Raw genomic sequence first — 16,265 nt, 5'->3', positions numbered from 1 at the left:
CGGCCACGGCCACTGAGGGCCAGGCTCCTAGGGCCTGAAATCAGCAGCTGGCTGCTCAGGTGACGCAGCCGGCGTCTGGCAGCCGGCGTCTGCCTGGCGATCAGGGCTTAATGGGATTTACGAGCATCCGTCTCCCTCCCACTCCGCGAAATCGCTGTCAGCCGGCATCCACATCACCCGCACTCGCTCTTGTCCCAGAGGGCAGCTGTCTTTGTTTCAAAGTCTTTGTAACAAATGGGAGCTGGTCTTCCAGAAACTTCTGTGTCTTTGATCCATGTTTGCTTGCTGGAGCCAAAGAGAACTGTCATTTTTTCTGTATCTTTAAATATTTGTTCTCTGCTTTCAAGTCTTCTCCGAGACTTCTCTTTTAATGATTTATGGGGAAGGCAGAGAGCTCCCATGTGCTGATTCACTCCCCGAGTGCCCCCACCACAGCCAGGGCTGCGCCAGGCCAGGCCCTCAATCCAGGTGGCCCACAGGGGGCAGGGCCCACACATGGGGGGCAGGGCCCAGCTACCTCGAGCTGCTTCCTCCCAGGGAGCCCACTGACAGGGGTGGGGTTGGGGCTTGAACCCAGGCACTCCCGGAGGGGGGGGGCAGGGGTCCCGGGGGCTGCTCGGGCTGGGCCAGAAGCGCGAGCCAGCCGGGCTGCTGTCTGCTGACCTGCGGGCTTTCCAGCACTGCACGTGTCCCCCGGTCAGGACTGGAGCCCACCGCACGTACTCTACAAACACCTTTGTCAAATGAAATGAAATTAAAAAAATGTTCAGACCCAAAGGCCCCAAAGCCCCCAAGCAGCTGAGGGTCTGAGAGGCTCACCACATGGCAGAGGGCTGGGAAAGGGCGGAGCCGCCCCGGGACGGACGAAGGCTGGGGCGGGGGGAGCCTGCCCAGACCCAGGGGGTGAGCCGGCAGAACCGGGTCTTGAACCCAGGGCCTGCAGTTCGGGCCTGTGCGCTGTCTGCCTCATCACCCTTCCGACCACATACCAGAACGCGCTGACTGAAGCCTGGCGCCCGACCCCCTTCCTCCCCAAGCACCCATCAGAGCACCCTGCATGTCACTCGACCCGGGATCTGCACCCGGACACGTCTCACCGAGAGCAGCGCCTGCCCACGCAGCAAATGCCCGATGGACTCTGCTGAAGGCTAACACTGGCTCCGCTCACCTCGCTGGATGCCACACGGTACCCAGCCAGCGCTCCATCGAGGTCCAGGAAAGGGACCAGCAAGCCAACCCCACCCCACCCCACCCCAGGCCGGCCCTGGACAAGCAGCCAGCCACACAGACCCCACCAAGACTCTGAGCTGAGCGGAACCCAAGCTCCCTGGAGGAAGCAGCCTCATCCCCCACCCCCCAGAGGCCCTGCAGCCCCTCGGCCCCGCCGCCCCCTGCCCTCTGCTAACGGAGACTGAACCGGAGCGGCCACAGACCGCTGGGTGTCGCCGGGCTCTCCTGGAGTGGGGTGGGAAGGGGGCCCGCGAGTCCACCTTGGTGGGAGGGCCCCGATCGGGCAGCTGCAGACGGCACTGGCTGGGTGCCCACAGCACACCCACGCGTCCGGCGCGCGCCGTGTGCATCTGGGCCTGGCTGAGCCAGTGCGCCCCAGGCAGGCTTCTGAGGCTTTGCAGACACCAAGGGGCTGTGCCAAGCAGTGCCGAGGCTCCTGGCGGCCCCATGGCCAGGAGCAGCAGCACCCATCAGAGGGACCGGCGAGGCACTGCCCTGGTCCCGGCGCGGGAGCCCAGCCCAGCCTCCGCAGGCCCCGCCCTCGGCTGGGCAGCCCGGATAGCCGCGCTGGGCCCGCCGGCCCGGCTCCACCTTCAGTATCCGCACTGCAAAGCGCAAAGCGGCTGCACGCATTTCGCAGGGTTCTGAGAGCCTCCAAGGCGCCTGCCACGTAGCAAGCCACACAACCCGAGGGCCGTCTCCCGACAGCACGGGCCCGGCCGGCCCCTGGAGACGACACGGACACTCGGACCTGCGCCACGGCCGGGCGCTGCAGGAGCCCCGCGTCGCACGTCCAGTGTACGCTCCCGGCACCTCTCCGGGGCGGGGCGCTGGAGGGGCGACCCAGCCCGCGAGCTCCCGCGGCCCTCGGGGTCGGCGCTGGGGCTGTAACCCGCCACCGCCGAGCAGCGGTCATCTTTTGTCCCGCAAGAGAAAAACGCACGTCAGGGCCCCCGGGAAACCAAAGCCACAGAGCCCCGAACGCCACGCGCAAGCCTCCAACGCCGCGTCAGAAAGCAACCCGGAGGCCGGCCTCCGTCCCGGCCTGCAAGCGGGGCGCCGGCACCCCAGAGGCCCCTCACGGGCGCCGGCCGCGAAAGCCAAAAGTGGCGGCGGCGCCGAGGAGGAGGCCACGGGCTCCGCTCACCTGGCCGCGGCGTGCGGCGCCGCTGGCCCGACCAGGCCCCGACCGCCCGGAGCGGGGCCAGCTGGGGTCGCTCCTCAGGAGAAAGGCCCGGCCCCCCTGAAGCAGCCTGCGGCGGCCCGGAACTCACCTGCCGCCGCCACAGCCCCCGCCGCCGCCTGTCAGTCAAGCGAGCCCTCCGCCGCGCTGCGCAGGGTCGTGCAGTCCGCTCGGCCGCGCCCCGCCTCCTCCCCCACAGCCGTCCAATCGGGCGAGGCCGGCGCCACGGGGGGGGCGTGGTCACGCGGGGGCGGTGCTGGTCGAGGGCGGGACCTGCTGGTTGGGGGCGGGGCCAGAGGGGCCGGCGCTCTGACATCACTGCGGCGCGCCGGAAGCGGCCCCCTGCCACTGTCCAGCGGCGGGGCGCCGGGACCGCCGGCCCGGCTGCCGCTATGCCAGTCACCGGGAAGACTTTCCGGCGGCGCCGGGCCGACTCGGAGTCGGAAGAAGATGAGCAGGACTCAGAGGAGGTTCGGTGCGTTGGGGGCGGGGCTCGTGCAGACCCGGAGCAATGTGCTTGGGGGACTGACCGCCGGCCAGGCCCAGCGCGGACGCTTGAGAATTGGGGTTGTGGACGGAGAAATTGAGGCGCCTGGGGGTGAGGTAGGAGCCCCAGGGCCGGGCAGCTGCGAGCGGGCGCGTGGAGGAGCTGACTGCGGTGGGCCCAGGCGCCGGGTCGCCCTCCGGCCTCGGCAGCAGACTCAGCCTGTGCGTGGTTTTTTGTTTTTCCAGATTAAAACTGGAGGAGACCCGAGAGGTGCAGAACTTGAGGAAGAGGCCCAACGGCGTGAGGTGGGTCCTGCGGACGCGAGGAGGACGGGGCAAGGGTGACGGACACTGCCGGCCAGGGACCCGCGTTCCCGGCCGCGACGCTTAGCCGGGACGTGCCCTGAGCCCTGTAGCCCGGGGCTGTGTCCCAAAGCTACCGCACGCCAGCAACTGCCCCCGGTGAATATGGGATGCCGGCAGTGCGGGCGGCGGCTTTAACCTGCTGCGCCACAGCGCCAGCCGGGACTCCGGTTCGAGTCCTGGCTGCTCCACTTCTGATCCAGCTCTCTGCTGTGGCCTGGGAAAGCGGTGGAAGATGGCCCAAGTGCTTGGGCCCCTGCACCCGCGTGGGAGACCTGGAGGAAGCTCCTGGCTCCTGGCTTCAGCTCGGCGCAGCTCCAGCCGTTGCGGCCATCTGGGGAGTGAACCAGTGGATGGAAGACCTCTCTCTCTGTCTCTCCCCCTCTTTCCCTCTCTCCCTCTTTCCCTCTCTCCCTCTTTCCCCCTCTCTCTCTCTCTCTGTCTCTACCTCTCTCTGTAACTCTTTCAAATAAACAAATGAATCTTTTAAAACAAAAAAGATTTATTGATTTAAAGGCAGAGTTACAGAGAGAGAGATCTTCCATCGCTGGTTCACTCCCCACATGGCTGCAACAGCTGGGGCTGAGCTGAAGCCAGGAGCCAGGAGCTTCTTCCAGGTCTCCCACGCGGGTACAGGGGCCCAAGGGCTTGGGCATCTTCTACTGCTTTCCCAGTTGCACTAGCAGGGAGCTGGATCGGAAGTGGAGCAGCCGGGACTCGAACCAGCGCCCATGTGGGAAGCCAGTGCTTCAGGCCAGGGCGTTAACCCACTGCACCGACCCCAGAAAACCTTTTTGAGGGATGTTTAACATCCCAGCAGATGTACAGACTGTAGTCTGTCAGCAGCTCTCCTCCTCTGGGACACGTAGGCCGTGTAAATGTGCACCAGCCGTAGAGCCGCAGTATTATTCTCTTACACTTGTCTCCAGCTCACCTGCAGAGTCCCTTTCGGCAAAATCTTGAAAATGAGATCGCCAGGCCAGGGTGGTGTCCGCTGGTGTCCACCTCACTCAGCACCCCCTCCCCAGCACCCACAGTGCTCGTGAGCCCTGGCTCGGTCCTGGGGTCTTCCGCTGGCTCTGGTGTCTGCCTCTCAAATGCCGCCCTAAAGTGACGTCGCACCTTCAGGCCTGAGTGTGCCTGAGTGGTCTCGGGGTGTGCGAGTCCTCTCTCCTCTCTGGTTCTGCTCAGTGCTGCCGCCCTGCTGGTGGGAGAGAAGGTACAAGAAGAGACCACGCTGGTGGTAAGTATGGGGTCCTCCGCGTGGCCGCTGTTCCGTGGCCGGAAGCCCCGCCGCGTGTGCAGCTGCCTCCCTGCGCCGTCTGCTCCCCGCAGGACGACCCGTTCCAGATGAAGACGGGCGGCATGGTGGACATGAAGAAGCTGAAGGAGAGGGGCAAAGAGAAGTAAGTGCGGGCGGGCGGGGCGGCCCCTCGGCCTGCGCCCAGCTCCACGCGTGCGCCCGGCCGTTCCGCGTGACGGGGCCGCTTCTGCAGGAGAGAGGCTCACCCAGCCCACAGCCCTGGTTTCTCAGCCGCGTCTGGCGGTGGCCTGAGGTGGAAGAGACAGGCAGTGGCTGGGCGTGTGGCCTCTGCTTCTCTGTCCTCCCAGCCTCACCAGGGCGCGCTCGTGGGCGCCCCCTCTGAGCACCGCCGGCCTCAGTACCTGACCCTGGGATGGCCTGTCACCACGCGGGCCCTTGGGACCGGGCAGAAACGACACCGACTGGCAGCGAGCTCGGCGGGGGCGGGGGTGCCCCTGTGCCCGTGGTCTCTCGACCCCTGGGGGTCTAAGAGTGCTCTCAGATAGTTCACAAGCTTAAGGACCACCGCTCATTCCCCACGGGGGCGCCGGAGGCCCTGGTCTCCTGCCGGGCGTCCTGGGCTCCTCCGCGTGTCCCGCCATCCCGCAGCGTCTGCTTTCTCCGGCCCTGAGCAGGGCGTCTCCTGTGCTCGGCCTTCCTCACTGCGCAGCGCACACACACACACACACCCACGCACACACGCACACACGCCCCGCCCAGGGTGACGGCGGCTCCGCCCACTCGGCTCTGTCCCCGCTTGCAGGATCAGCGAGGAGGAAGACCTCCACCTGGGGACGTCGTTCTCCGCAGAAACCAACCGCAGGGACGAGGACGCGGACATGTAGGTGTCTCCTGGCCGCGCCCTCGGAGCTGGCATTTCTAGAATTTTCCTGGAAGACACCGAAGTTGCCCCTCCTCCCGCCTCTCGGGCTTGAGAGCTTTGCAGGCCTCTCCAGAGCCCATGAAAAGGGGCCGAGGACTGGCAGTGCTCCCGGCGCTGCCGGCGGAGCGGCGGCCTCGCCATCAGAGAGCCGGCAGCGCCTGCGGTCGGTGCTCTAGGTTGAACACTGCCGACTCCGCTTCCCCGCGGTCTGATGGGCACTTCCGGGTTGGGGCGCGGGGAGCCCTGCCCGGGCGGGGCCTGTGGTGAGCGCCCCGCCCCGCCCCCCCCCCCCAGGATGAAGTACATCGAGACGGAGCTGAAGCGGCGGAAGGGCATCGTGGAGTGCGAGGAGCAGAGGGTGAAGCCGCGGAGCGCGGAGGACTGCCTGTACGAGCTGCCCGAGAGCATCCGCGTGCGCTCCGCCAAGAGGACGGAGGAGATGCTGTCCAACCAGATGCTGAGCGGCATCCCCGAGGTGGACCTCGGCATCGAGTAGGCGCCGCCCACCCGCGAGTCACGTGCCCCCGCCCCGCCCCCGAGGCCAGGCCGCGCCCCGCCCCGCCCCCGAGGCCAGGCCAGGCCGCGCCCCCCCCAGCCGCCCTCCCTGGTCCCGTTTCTGGGCTACGAAGTCTGCTTTGCAGGGGGAAGGAGTACGGTGGGGGGGGTCTGGAGCCCCTTCTCTGGCCTCCAGGCTCCGCCTTAGCAGCCCCCTCCTCTGAGGCCGGTTCCCCCTGAGCAGCAGAGGGCGCCCCCTGTGCCCTCGGCCCTGCCCTGACGGCGCTGGGGCCTCCCCCGCAGTGCTAAGATCAAGAACATCATCTCCACGGAGGACGCCAAGGCCCGCCTGCTGGCCGAGCAGCAGAACAAGAAGAAGGACAGCGAGACGTCCTTCGTGCCCACCAACATGGCCGTGAACTACGTGCAGCACAACCGCTGTGAGCCCCAGCCCCCAGCCCGTGGGAGGGGTCCCGGGGCTCCTCCCCCCTGACTCTCCCCCTGACTCTCCCCTGGTCTCTCGCTGCAGTCTACCACGAGGAGCTCAACGCCCCCATCCGGAGAAACAAGGAGGAGCCCAAGGCCCGGCCCTTGAGAGTGGGCGACACGGAGAAGCCCGAGCCCGAGAGTGAGTCCCGCGGGGCCGGGCGGGGCGGGACAGAGCCTGGGCTTCAGGGCCGGGATGCCCGCGTGGAGCCCGCCCGGCCCTCCCCACGCCGCGGTGTCCCCCTCTAAGTGGGGCTGCACCAGAACGCGCCCCTGGGCGTGCGCTCGGGACGCACCAGGCTGCCGAGCGCAGAAGAGACGGCAGGAAGCTGCCGTCAGCAACCTGGAGCTACAAGTCACTCGTGTAACCGGCAGTGAGGGGCCTGCTGCGTCCACGGGCTGGGTCAGGCGCTGGGGCTCCCGTGGAGGAGGCTGGGGGTGCCAGTGGGGCGCTGTCTTCTCCTGCAGGGTCCCCTCCCAACCGCAAGCGGCCCGCTAACGAGAAAGCCACTGATGACTACCACTACGAGAAGTTCAAGAAGATGAACAGGCGGTACTGAGGGGGGCGGCTGCCGGCCCCGGGCACGCGCTCCCGAAACAGGCTCACCCAGGCTTGCCTGGGGGTCCTCAAGCACGCAGGTTGTCAACTTTGAAAAACTGGGTTTACTTTGTGTGTTTTGGGGACAAACTCTGCATTATTAAATCTTGTTTGTAAATAGACTGGCTTTCTCTCTTTGTTCTGGTCTGGGAGGGAACAGCTGTGTGTGCCCGGTGGTCCCGGCCTCGGCTTGGGCTCTCAGTGGTGGACATGGACTCGTGTCCTCCACTTCCAGACACTGGGGAGGGACGCGTCCACGGCTCAGAGCAGCAGCAGCTGGGACGACCTCAGCGGACGCCTGCATTTTCTGACTTCTGCAAAATGGCCTCTCTCTCTGCAAGGGAGAACTCCCTGTCCTCCCCCGTGTGGGGCTGGATTATTAAATACAGAGCGAGCGCGGCCTCGTGGCCTTCAGCAACACCAGGTGACGCTCTCACAGCCCGAGGCCTGGGGGGCTCAGATGTCAAACTGAGCTCCTGAGAAACGGGTTCTCCTTCCGTTCTTGTTTTTTGAGGTGATTTATTTGAAAGAATTAATTACAGAGAAGGAGAGCCAGAGGCAGACCGCGAGCGAGATCGTCCCAGCTGAAGTTCATCCTCCAAACGGCGGCAGCGGCAGGGCCTGGCCCGGAGCTTCCCCGGGTCTCGCACGTGGCTGCAGGGCCCCGGCACTCGGGCCTTTATCTGCTGCTTTCCCAGGGGCATTTAGCATCGAGGTGGGACTCAAACCCTCTACACCACAGTGCCGGGCCCCTCCGCTGACTCAAAAGACGGAGACGCTCCGACCGGCTGGCCGAGGTGTTTCCCTGGACGGGCCAGGGAAGCAGTGGGCTTGAGACTTGTGGACTGGCCGAGTGCAGGCCCCGTGGCCGTGGAGGCTTGGTGCACGCCGACTGGCCGAGTGCAGGCCCTGTGGCCGTGGAGGCTTGGTGCACGCCGGACTGGCCGCGTGCAAGCCCCGTGGCCGTGGAGGCTTGGTGCACATGGGCCAGATCGGACCCTTGCTCACTGCTCCTAATCCCTCGAGTCTCGGTTTTCTCATCGATAAAATGGAGAGGGGCCAGGCGTTGTGGGGCACTTGCGACGTGAGCACCAGAGTGCCAGTGCATAGCCCAGCTGCCGCGCCTGGGACACAGCTTCATGCCAGCTCCCCTAGGAAGACAGCAGAAGATGGCCCGTGTGCGTGGGCCCCTGCTCCCATGAGAGAGACAAGGACGGAGTTGCCGGCTCCCGGCCTTGGCCTGGACCAACCCCAGCTGCTGCATGTGTTTGGGGAGTAAACTTGGGGCTGAAAGGTCTCTTAACTGTCAGATAAAATGAAAATAAATTTTAAAAATTTAAATAAATGAATAAAATGGTTAAAAAACCAACAATAGGGGCTGGTGCTGTGTCGTAGTAGGCTAAGCCTTTGCCTGTGGTGCTGGCATCCCATATGGGCCCCAGTCTTTTTCCCTGCTGCTCCACTTCCGATCCAGCTCTCTGCTGTGGCCTGGGAAAGCAGTGGAGGATGGCCCAAGTCCTTGGGGCCCTGCACCCACATGGGAGACCTGGAAGAAGCTCCTGGCTCCTGGCTTTGGACTGGCTCAGCTGCGGCCATCTGGGGAGTGAACCAGCAGATGGAAGACCTCTCTGTCTCTCCCTCTTACTCTGCCTCTCAAGTAAATAAAAAATCTTTTAAAAGCGCACACCTTGTTTAAAATATGCATACATTGGTTATACATCAAAGGAACACAAGAGACCAGCTGAGACTTCCGTGAGCAAAACCAGAACAATCCAAGGAACAATACAGTAGTGGGTTACAACCCAGAGTGAAATCAGCGGCCGAGGGCCCACACTGCTGTAATAATTGAGTGAATAAGTACGTGGAGAGGCCGGCCGTGGGGAGCATGGGTAGTTCTGCGCCGCTGTTGTCCCGAGGAGTGGGGCAGCTTCCTGCCCCTGGGGTGGACAGCTGCAGCCTCATGGCCTCCGTCACGTGGGCAGCGCTGCCCTGGGTATGGCAGGTGAAGACACGGCTCCACTCCCGTGACCCCGCTCCCCAGCCTGGTCAGAGCGGCACCGTGCCTGTTTCAACAGAGGGAGAACTTGCAACAGCTTTGACCAGTGCTGTCCAGTACCCAAGGCCGTCGAAATAAGGGAAGTCTAAGAAACCATCAGGGGTAACCGCAGATGTGGCAACGAGACGGGGAGGGGGTGGGTTCTGGGGCAGAGAAAGTAGAGATCGGAACCAACTGATAGCCAAATACTACTTACAGCATACCAGTGTGAAGATTTTAGTAACAGGGGAAACTGTGGGGGTGCGGCTTATGGGGTCTCTCCGTACTGTCTCGTCAATTTTTCTGTAAGTCCAAAACTGTCCTTAAAAAAAAAAAAAAAAAAAAACAACACTGCGTATCCTTATAAAAATACAAAAACCAAACCGAGGTCTCCTGGGAGCCCACTTGCCGGAAGCAGGAAGCCGCGCTGCCCCTAAAAAAGATGGCGGACACCGGAGACAGCTATAGCCCGCCCCGAACAAAGATGGCGGCGGCGGCGGGGTGGAACCGGAAGAGCGTGTCTGGCGGTAGCGCCGGTCGGTGGTCAGCGCAGGAAGGCGCGGGGAGGCGCGGGTCTGGGCATGAAGCTGGGCCGGGCCGCGCTGGGCCTGCTGCTGCTGGCGCCGTCGGTGGTGCGGGCGGTGGAGCCCATCAGCCTGGGTCTGGCCCTGGCCGGCGTCCTCACCGGCTACATCTCCTACCCGCGCCTCTACTGCCTGTTCACCGAGTGCTGCGGCCAGAAGCGGAGCCTCAACCGGGAGGGTAGGCGGGGGTGGGGGCTGGCGGCGGCGGGGCTCCGGCCGCAGGACGGGCGGAGGCCTGGGGGAGCCGAGCTGCAGGGTGGGCGGCTCCGCGGGCGTTCTCCGAAGAGCTTGTCTCCGTCGTGGTCGGAGCCAGGGCACCAGGGACTGGGTCCTCTCCCTGCCGGGCGCTGGGCCTGGAGGAACCGAGCAGGGGCCCTGGGGCCGCGGGGCCAGGACGTCCCCAGCAGGCGGGACTCGGGCGCTGACCCCTCTGGCCAGAGGCTGGAGGATCCCCCGCTCCTCACCGGCCCTGTCTTTGCCAGCGCTGCAGCGGGACCTGGACGACAAGCTGTTCGGGCAGCATCTGGCCAAGAAGGTCATCCTGAACGCCGTGTCCGGCTTCCTGAGCAACCCCAAGCCCAAGAAGCCGCTCACCCTCTCCCTGCACGGCTGGACCGGCACTGGCAAGAACCTGGTCAGCAAGATCATCGCGGAGAACATTTACGAGGGCGGCCTGAGCAGCGACTACGTGCACCTGTTCGTGGCCACGCTGCACTTCCCCCACGCCTCCAATGTCACCCTGTACAAGGCAAGCGCCCCGCTCCCGGCTGCGGCCGCTTCGTCGTGGGCAGGGGTGCGGGAGTCCCTGCGGAGGGGAGTGAGCCCCAGCCTGGCGCCCGCCTCAGTTTCCCTTTGAAAGGTGTGGCAGCTGCAGAGGGGTTGAGGGTGCGGCTCAGTGGGCGCGGTGCCTGGAGGGATCCCAGGTCGTGGGCACGGTGCCTGGAGGGATCCCAGGTCGTGGGCGCGGTGCCTGGAGGGGATCCCAGGTCTCATTCATGTTGTCCAGGAGGAAGCAGGCACGTGTTTGTTTAGCCTAACTGTTGCAAACTGGGCTCCCAGGGCAGGTCACTGATTAACAGCCCCTGCTCTCCCACCTGGAGAGGCTCACAGGTGCGTGGGAGGCTTCGCACCCATCACCCTGCCAGGCACCCGAACCTCAAGCATAGGCTCACTGTGATCTTTCAGGGGCCGGGCAGCAGACCCCAGTGTGGGCAGGATGGGGGCGCTCACTGGTGTGAACTCATTCTGCCTGCGTGAGCGTGTCCCCACCCCCACCCTGACCCGGGCACGCTGGGCTCTCGGTGCTAAAGCCAGGAGCATTCGGCGCTGGTCCTTGTGGTCTGGTTGCGGCTGCACCTGGGCGACTCCGGGCAGGTGTCCCGGCCTGCCTGTGCCACTCAAGTGTCCCCCAGCAGCGGGGCCGCAGCAGTAACCGCCGTGGCGGGCTCCAGGGGGGCCGTGTGGGCGCCGCTGGGACCAGCTCTGTGCTCTGTGCCCGCGGTGAGCGGGCGCCGTGTGTCTCCTGTCGCTCACGGAGTCCAGGTGGCAGAGGCGACATCCTGGGCTGTGGGGGGCCGAGCAGATCTGAGGGAGCCCCCGCTCCAGCGGTGACTGCCCCCTTGGCCAGGGCAGGCGGCTGCCGCCCGCCTCAGCTTCCAGGCGGCACTGTCACCGGAGCCACAGAGGCCCCGTCAAAACTGAAAGGCGGCAAGACTGACGCCGTAACTTCCAGAATCTTCCCCAGACGACAGACAGCGGATGGCCCTGTTGTCACGGGGCGGGGGGCACGGGGGGCACCGCCCACTCGTTTAGAACCAGAGCTCAGGTCTTAGATGTCCTCAAGGGGTCCTGTCCTACAGGAGGCCCCAAGTGTGTGCTCATGGAACACTGTCAGGCACGGGGTCCAGGGCCCAGGCGCGTCGCTGCCCACGGAGCCGCCGCCGGCCCTCCCGCCCTCCCCCTCTCCAGGCCGCTCTGCGCTTGCTCTCCGCCTCCTTCCCCAGTGCCCGGGATACGCGTGGGCGATGCTCACAGCACGGACTCCCCCACCCAAGCGTGGGGCTCGGGAAGCTGGCAGGGTCGGTTCAGAGCCGGCTCCGCCACACTGATCTTACAGTCTCGGGCAAGGTGACTAAGCGCTTGTTGGCCTCAGTTTCTTCATCTGTCCAATGGGTATGGTGGCGCCCGCTGCACGGGGTGTTCAGGGAACCACAGGGCTCACATGTGCAGTGCTCTGAGCAGAGCAGCGGGCACACGGCACCAGGAAGCGCAGGTGGTGGGCGCTGGCCCGAGGGCCCGAGGCTTCGCCAAGAAGCCGGCACTGACCTCTGCCCCGCACCCCAGGATCAGTTACAGCAGTGGATCCGAGGCAACGTGAGTGCCTGTGCCAGGTCCATCTTCATATTCGATGAGATGGACAAGATGCACGCCGGCCTCATCGACGCCATCAAGCCTTTCCTGGACTACTACGACGTGGTGGACGAGGTCTCCTATCAGAAGGCCATCTTCATCTTCCTCAGGTGAGGGCTGGGCCGGGGCTGGCTGGGCCGGTTCTGGGCCCCCGGGAGCGGAGCCGTGACCCCGCTGGGCGTGTCTTGCAGCAATGCGGGCGCGGAAAGGATCACAGACGTGGCTTTAGACTTCTGGAGGCGTGGAAGGCAGAGGGAGGACATCAGGCTGAAGGACATGGAGCACGCCTTGTCCGTGTCCGTCTTCAACAACAAGAACAGTAAGTGGCCCCTCCCGTCCACCGCCCCGCAGCCCTGGTCCTGTGCGCCCGGCACTGCCCCGGCCCCTTCCAGCCCGCGAGGCACAGGCCCGGAAGCGGCGTCGCGCTGGGAACCTGCAGAGCACTGGCCCATTTCTGCAGCTGCCGGTTCTTGTAGAAGCCGAGCAGATGGTGACCAAGGATGGCTGTCGGGGAGGTGACCGCTGGGCCCCCGCTGTCTCAGCACTGCCCACGTGTCCGTTTCGTCCCATCTCCTTTCAGTAACCTTGGGGGGAGAAACTGCGGCTGTCCCTAGTGTGCCGGTGAGGATGAGGCTCGGGCAGACGGGCGCCCTGTCCCGTGTCCCCGGTGCCAGAACCGGAGCTTGTGTTGCTCGCTGCTTCTCTCATGAATGTCATCCGTACCTTTGGCCTTGAACCCCGGGAGGTGGAGAGCCGGCAGGACGGGTGCCGACTCACAGACTAAATCCTGCACGTCCCCAATGGGGGCCGGCGGCCCAGAGCCTGCGCCGTGCCAGCTTGCAAAGCCACTCTGGGGGACCCGCCTGGGAATCAGGCAGACCGGCTGGGCTGCTGCTCCGGTCACAGGCAGGTGCCAGATACCCCCAGGCTTACTGAGCACCTGCTAGGTTCACACAGCCAGTGGGGAGAAAGACATTCCCACCCTCACCCAGCTTCCCCTTTTTTATTATTATTATTATTTAAGATTTATTTGAGAGGCAGAGAAAGAGAGAGAGAGGTTTTCCATCCGCTGGTTCACTCCCCAGATGGCTGCAACAGCCAGAGCTGGGCTGATCCGAAGCCAGGAGCTTCCTCCAGGTCTCCCACGCGGGTGCAGGGGCCCAAGCACCTGGGCCATCCTCCACTGCTTTCCCAGGCCACAGCATAGAGCTGGATCGGTAGTGGAGCAGCTGGGACTTGAACCAGCGCCCGTAAGGGATGCTGGCACTGCAGGCAGCGGCTTTACCCGCTACACCACAGCACCGGCCCCCAGTTTACATCTTAATGTCAGTAAAGCCTGTCAGATGGTGGGAGATAACATGTGTGCCCCCCCCCCCACAGGTGTATGTATGTTCTCTTCTTGCCCCCAGCGGGGAGAAGAAACTAAGGAAGGATCTGGGGGTGCTGGGACACGCATAAGCTGGATCTGAGTGGACAGCTCCCTGGGAGGGTGGGAGGGAGTGGGCCGACGAGGCCCTGCAGTGGGCACAGGCCAGGAGTGGCAGCTGCTCCGGGAGGAAGTGGAGGTGAGCAGGGCTGAGAGCGGGGGCGCAGGTTACGGAGGCCTTGGGTTTGATTCCAGGTGGGAGAGGCGCTGAGGCTTCCGAGCAGGTGGTGGCTCGGCTGGCGCTGGGCTGTGCCGGCTGCCGGGGGCGCAGACCGAAGGCAGCAGGGGCCAGGAGACCGGCGCGGTAGCTGTCGGGTGGGGCGAGGTGCTGGGATTCTGGGGTCTTGGAGGTCGAAGTGGGGACTCCCTCGGGGCTGTGTGGGGGAGGAGTGTGGCTTCAGCGGCTGGAAAGGGACACTGGTGCGGGGCAGGTCAGCCGCGTGAGGGTGTGTAGGGCCTCCAGGCAGGGGCGCGAGCAGGAGGTTGGCCGCTGTGGTTTGTCGGGGAGGCTGCGCGGTGGGGGTGCCCCTTTGGGCATCAGCAGTAGGTGCTTGTGCAGCCATGGGCTGAGACCCCAGGTGTTACTTTTTAAAAGATTTCATGTCTTTATTTGAAAGGGTTACAGAGAGGGAGGGTGAGATAGAGGTCTTCCATCCGCTGGTTCACTCCTCAGATGGCCGCAACGGGCAGAGCTGAGCCAGGCCAAAGCCAGGAGTTCCATCCGGGTCTCACACGTACGTGCAGGGACCCATCTCTGGGCCATCTTCACTGCTTTTCCCTGGGAGCTGGTGCCCGTTTGGGATGCCAGCGTTGCGGCTTTACCCGCCACGCCACAGCGCCAGCCCTGAGGTCCCTTGTTCTGCGAAGCTTCCTGTCTTGGCTGGTCTGGTCCTTGTCACTCAGACTGCGTCCGGGGGACACCCCCCCCCCCCCCAGCCAGCCCTCGCTGCGTCTACACTGCTCACCTGGCCCACTCTCCAGTGTCCCCAGCACCGCCTGAACCTGTGAATTCACTGGTTTGTCCCCTGTCTCTGCACCCAGAAGGGGAGACCCATGCGGGCAGCGTCCACCCTGGCTGGCTCTCTGCCCCTTTCCCAGGGCCGAGTGGGAGTCTGCACGTGGGAGGCCTTCCAGCGAGCTGGAGGGGGCAGGCAGCGTCCCAGCCCTCACCGCTCCGTGTCAGTTCTTTCCCAGGGCCACAGGTGAGCCCCGCCCGGCCAGTCCCGCCTTTGGTCGGCACCAGTTGTGTGCACAGCAGTGCTGGTTGGGGGAGCAGGGTCAGAGGACGCTGAAGCGAAACGGCTCAGGGGGAGAAAGCCGTGGGGTGCTGGGCGCCCCGTGGCCGACAAGGAGGGAGCGAGTGTTGGGTCAGGGTTCCAGGAGCCTGGAGGGGGACTGGGCAGGTGCAGCGCCAGCCCCTGTGGGAGGGGGACACACGGCACGGCCCCTGCCCAGAGGGACCAGGTGCACTTGTCTGGCCCCTCCCACTGCTGGGAGCCGATGGAGGCCCTGGACGAAAGGGCGTGGCCGGCCCAGCCCTTCCCTGGGAACCCGCCCCTCCTTTCACTGTCTTGAAACTCTGCCAGCCTGAGAACCAGCTTCCTCCCGGCCGCCTCTGCTGGCCCAGGCCTCCTGGGCCGCGAGCCCCTCTTCACCGGTGGGCAGTCGCATGCGTGGAGCCCCCCTGGGCCGCGAGCCCCTCTTCACCCGGTGGGCGGTCGCGCCCGTGGAGCCCCCCAGGCCCCCTGGGCCGCGAGCCCCTCTTCACCCGGTGGGCGGTCGCGCCCGTGGAGCCCCCCAGGCCCCCTGGGCCGCGAGCCCCTCTTCACCCGGTGGGCGGTCGCGCCCGTGGAGCCCCCAGGCCCCCTGGGCTGCGAGCCCCCTGCAGGTGGCCAGGCGCTCCCTGGGGCCGGTGCGAGGGGCACAGAGCGGCCGGGTGTCGGACAGGACAGACAGACGGCGGAGGGTCGGTGGGGACAGCACCTTCTGCTCCTCGCAGGTGGCTTCTGGCACAGCAGCCTGATCGACCGCAACCTCATCGACTACTTCGTCCCCTTCCTGCCGCTGGAGTACAAGCACGTGAAGATGTGCATCCGGGTGGAGATGCGCGCCCGGGGCTACGCGGTGGACGAGGACGTGGTGAGCAGAGTGGCCGAGGAGATGACCTTCTTCCCCAAGGACGAGAGGGTCTACTCGGACAAGGGCTGCAAGACTGTGTTCACCAAGTTGGATTACTACTACGACGACTGACAGCTGACGGCTTCGAGTGAAGGAGGAACAGCCCCGCCCGGGAACCGGACAAACCTCGTCTACACTGCTCTGAGCCGCAGGCTGTCGCCGCTCAGGGACGGCGGACATGGACGCGAGGCCCTCGCGCCCAGCTCCCACAAGCGATCATGATTTTTTTTAAATTATATTTTAATTTCAAGTGTTTCTGTTTCAAGGAAGGATGAATGTTTTACTGAAAATGTGGTAACTTTATTTAAAATGGTTTTTAACATTATGAGAAACTTTTTAGAATGTAAGCTGTTGGCTTTTATTTTTTTTTTAATTATTCATTTATTTGAAAGATGGAGTTACAGAGGGAGAGACAGAGGCAGGGAGATCTCCCATCTGCTGGTTCGCTCGCCAAATGGTCACAATGGCTGGGGCTGGGCCAGGTCAAAGCCAGGAACCTGGAACTCCATCCAGGACTTCACGTGCGTGCAGAGGCCCAAGAACCTGGGCCATCCTCTGCTACATTCCCAGGTGTATTAACAGGGAGCTGGATCAGAAGTGGGACGG

At 64.6% G+C, this 16,265-nt stretch overlaps 3 protein-coding genes and 1 long non-coding RNA gene across 7 annotated transcripts in view; 2 read left to right on the top strand and 2 right to left on the bottom strand.

Annotated features, from left to right (window-relative positions):
- Positions 1–2,612, bottom strand: part of USP20 (ubiquitin specific peptidase 20) — a 36,114-nt gene extending 33,502 nt beyond the window's left edge. For 3 of the 4 annotated variants that reach the window (XM_051829502.3, XM_051829505.3, XM_051829506.3), the window contains exon 1: positions 2,505–2,612. The gene's annotated coding sequence lies outside the window, so the exon portion shown is untranslated. Of the gene's footprint in view, positions 1–2,377 lie in introns of all 4 variants that reach the window. The other variant, XM_051829504.3, reaches the window with a different exon arrangement.
- A 148-nt stretch (positions 2,613–2,760) lies between these two features.
- Positions 2,761–7,149, top strand: C1H9orf78 (chromosome 1 C9orf78 homolog). The gene is made up of 9 exons (XM_051829511.3): positions 2,761–2,888; positions 3,146–3,205; positions 4,454–4,505; positions 4,598–4,668; positions 5,329–5,406; positions 5,743–5,940; positions 6,247–6,383; positions 6,473–6,571; positions 6,898–7,149. Exons 1-9 carry the CDS (start codon positions 2,806–2,808, stop codon positions 6,987–6,989), a joined length of 870 nt encoding a protein of 289 aa, XP_051685471.1. The 5' UTR covers positions 2,761–2,805; the 3' UTR covers positions 6,990–7,149.
- A 1,549-nt stretch (positions 7,150–8,698) lies between these two features.
- LOC149128905 (uncharacterized) lies at positions 8,699–9,497 on the bottom strand. The gene is made up of 2 exons (XR_016225972.1): positions 9,280–9,497; positions 8,699–9,090 (listed from the first exon to the last, which is right to left on the bottom strand). It is a non-coding gene; the product is annotated as an uncharacterized LOC149128905 (long non-coding RNA).
- A 14-nt stretch (positions 9,498–9,511) lies between these two features.
- Positions 9,512–16,006, top strand: TOR1A (torsin family 1 member A). The gene is made up of 5 exons (XM_008251716.5): positions 9,512–9,824; positions 10,129–10,394; positions 11,990–12,165; positions 12,247–12,374; positions 15,481–16,006. The coding sequence occupies exons 1-5, from the start codon at positions 9,644–9,646 to the stop codon at positions 15,729–15,731; spliced, it is 1,002 nt and encodes a 333-aa protein (XP_008249938.2). The 5' UTR covers positions 9,512–9,643; the 3' UTR covers positions 15,732–16,006.
- Positions 16,007–16,265: the final 259 nt, after the last annotated feature.

This window comes from Oryctolagus cuniculus, chromosome 1 (assembly GCF_051225735.1).
Source record: "Oryctolagus cuniculus isolate XC-2025 breed Fujian yellow rabbit chromosome 1, ASM5122573v1, whole genome shotgun sequence".
Taxonomy (NCBI): Eukaryota; Metazoa; Chordata; class Mammalia; order Lagomorpha; family Leporidae; genus Oryctolagus; species Oryctolagus cuniculus.
Note: the sequence above shows the minus strand (reverse complement) of the source record. Positions and strands in the feature narration are given on the sequence as shown.

Bases quoted from the DNA above. Each gene is read 5' to 3' on its own strand.
- C1H9orf78 (XM_051829511.3), top strand. From the start codon at position 2,806: ATGCCAGTCACCGGGAAGACTTTCCGGCGGCGCCGGGCCGACTCGGAG. The intron at 4,506-4,597 runs GTAAGTATGGGG...TGCTCCCCGCAG, and splicing joins AAGAAGAGACCACGCTGGTG to GACGACCCGTTCCAGATGAA. The intron at 5,941-6,246 runs GTAGGCGCCGCC...CCTCCCCCGCAG, and splicing joins GAGGTGGACCTCGGCATCGA to TGCTAAGATCAAGAACATCA.
- TOR1A (XM_008251716.5), top strand. From the start codon at position 9,644: ATGAAGCTGGGCCGGGCCGCGCTGGGCCTGCTGCTGCTGGCGCCGTCG. The intron at 9,825-10,128 runs GTAGGCGGGGGT...TGTCTTTGCCAG, and splicing joins GCGGAGCCTCAACCGGGAGG to CGCTGCAGCGGGACCTGGAC. The intron at 12,375-15,480 runs GTAAGTGGCCCC...TGCTCCTCGCAG, and splicing joins CGTCTTCAACAACAAGAACA to GTGGCTTCTGGCACAGCAGC.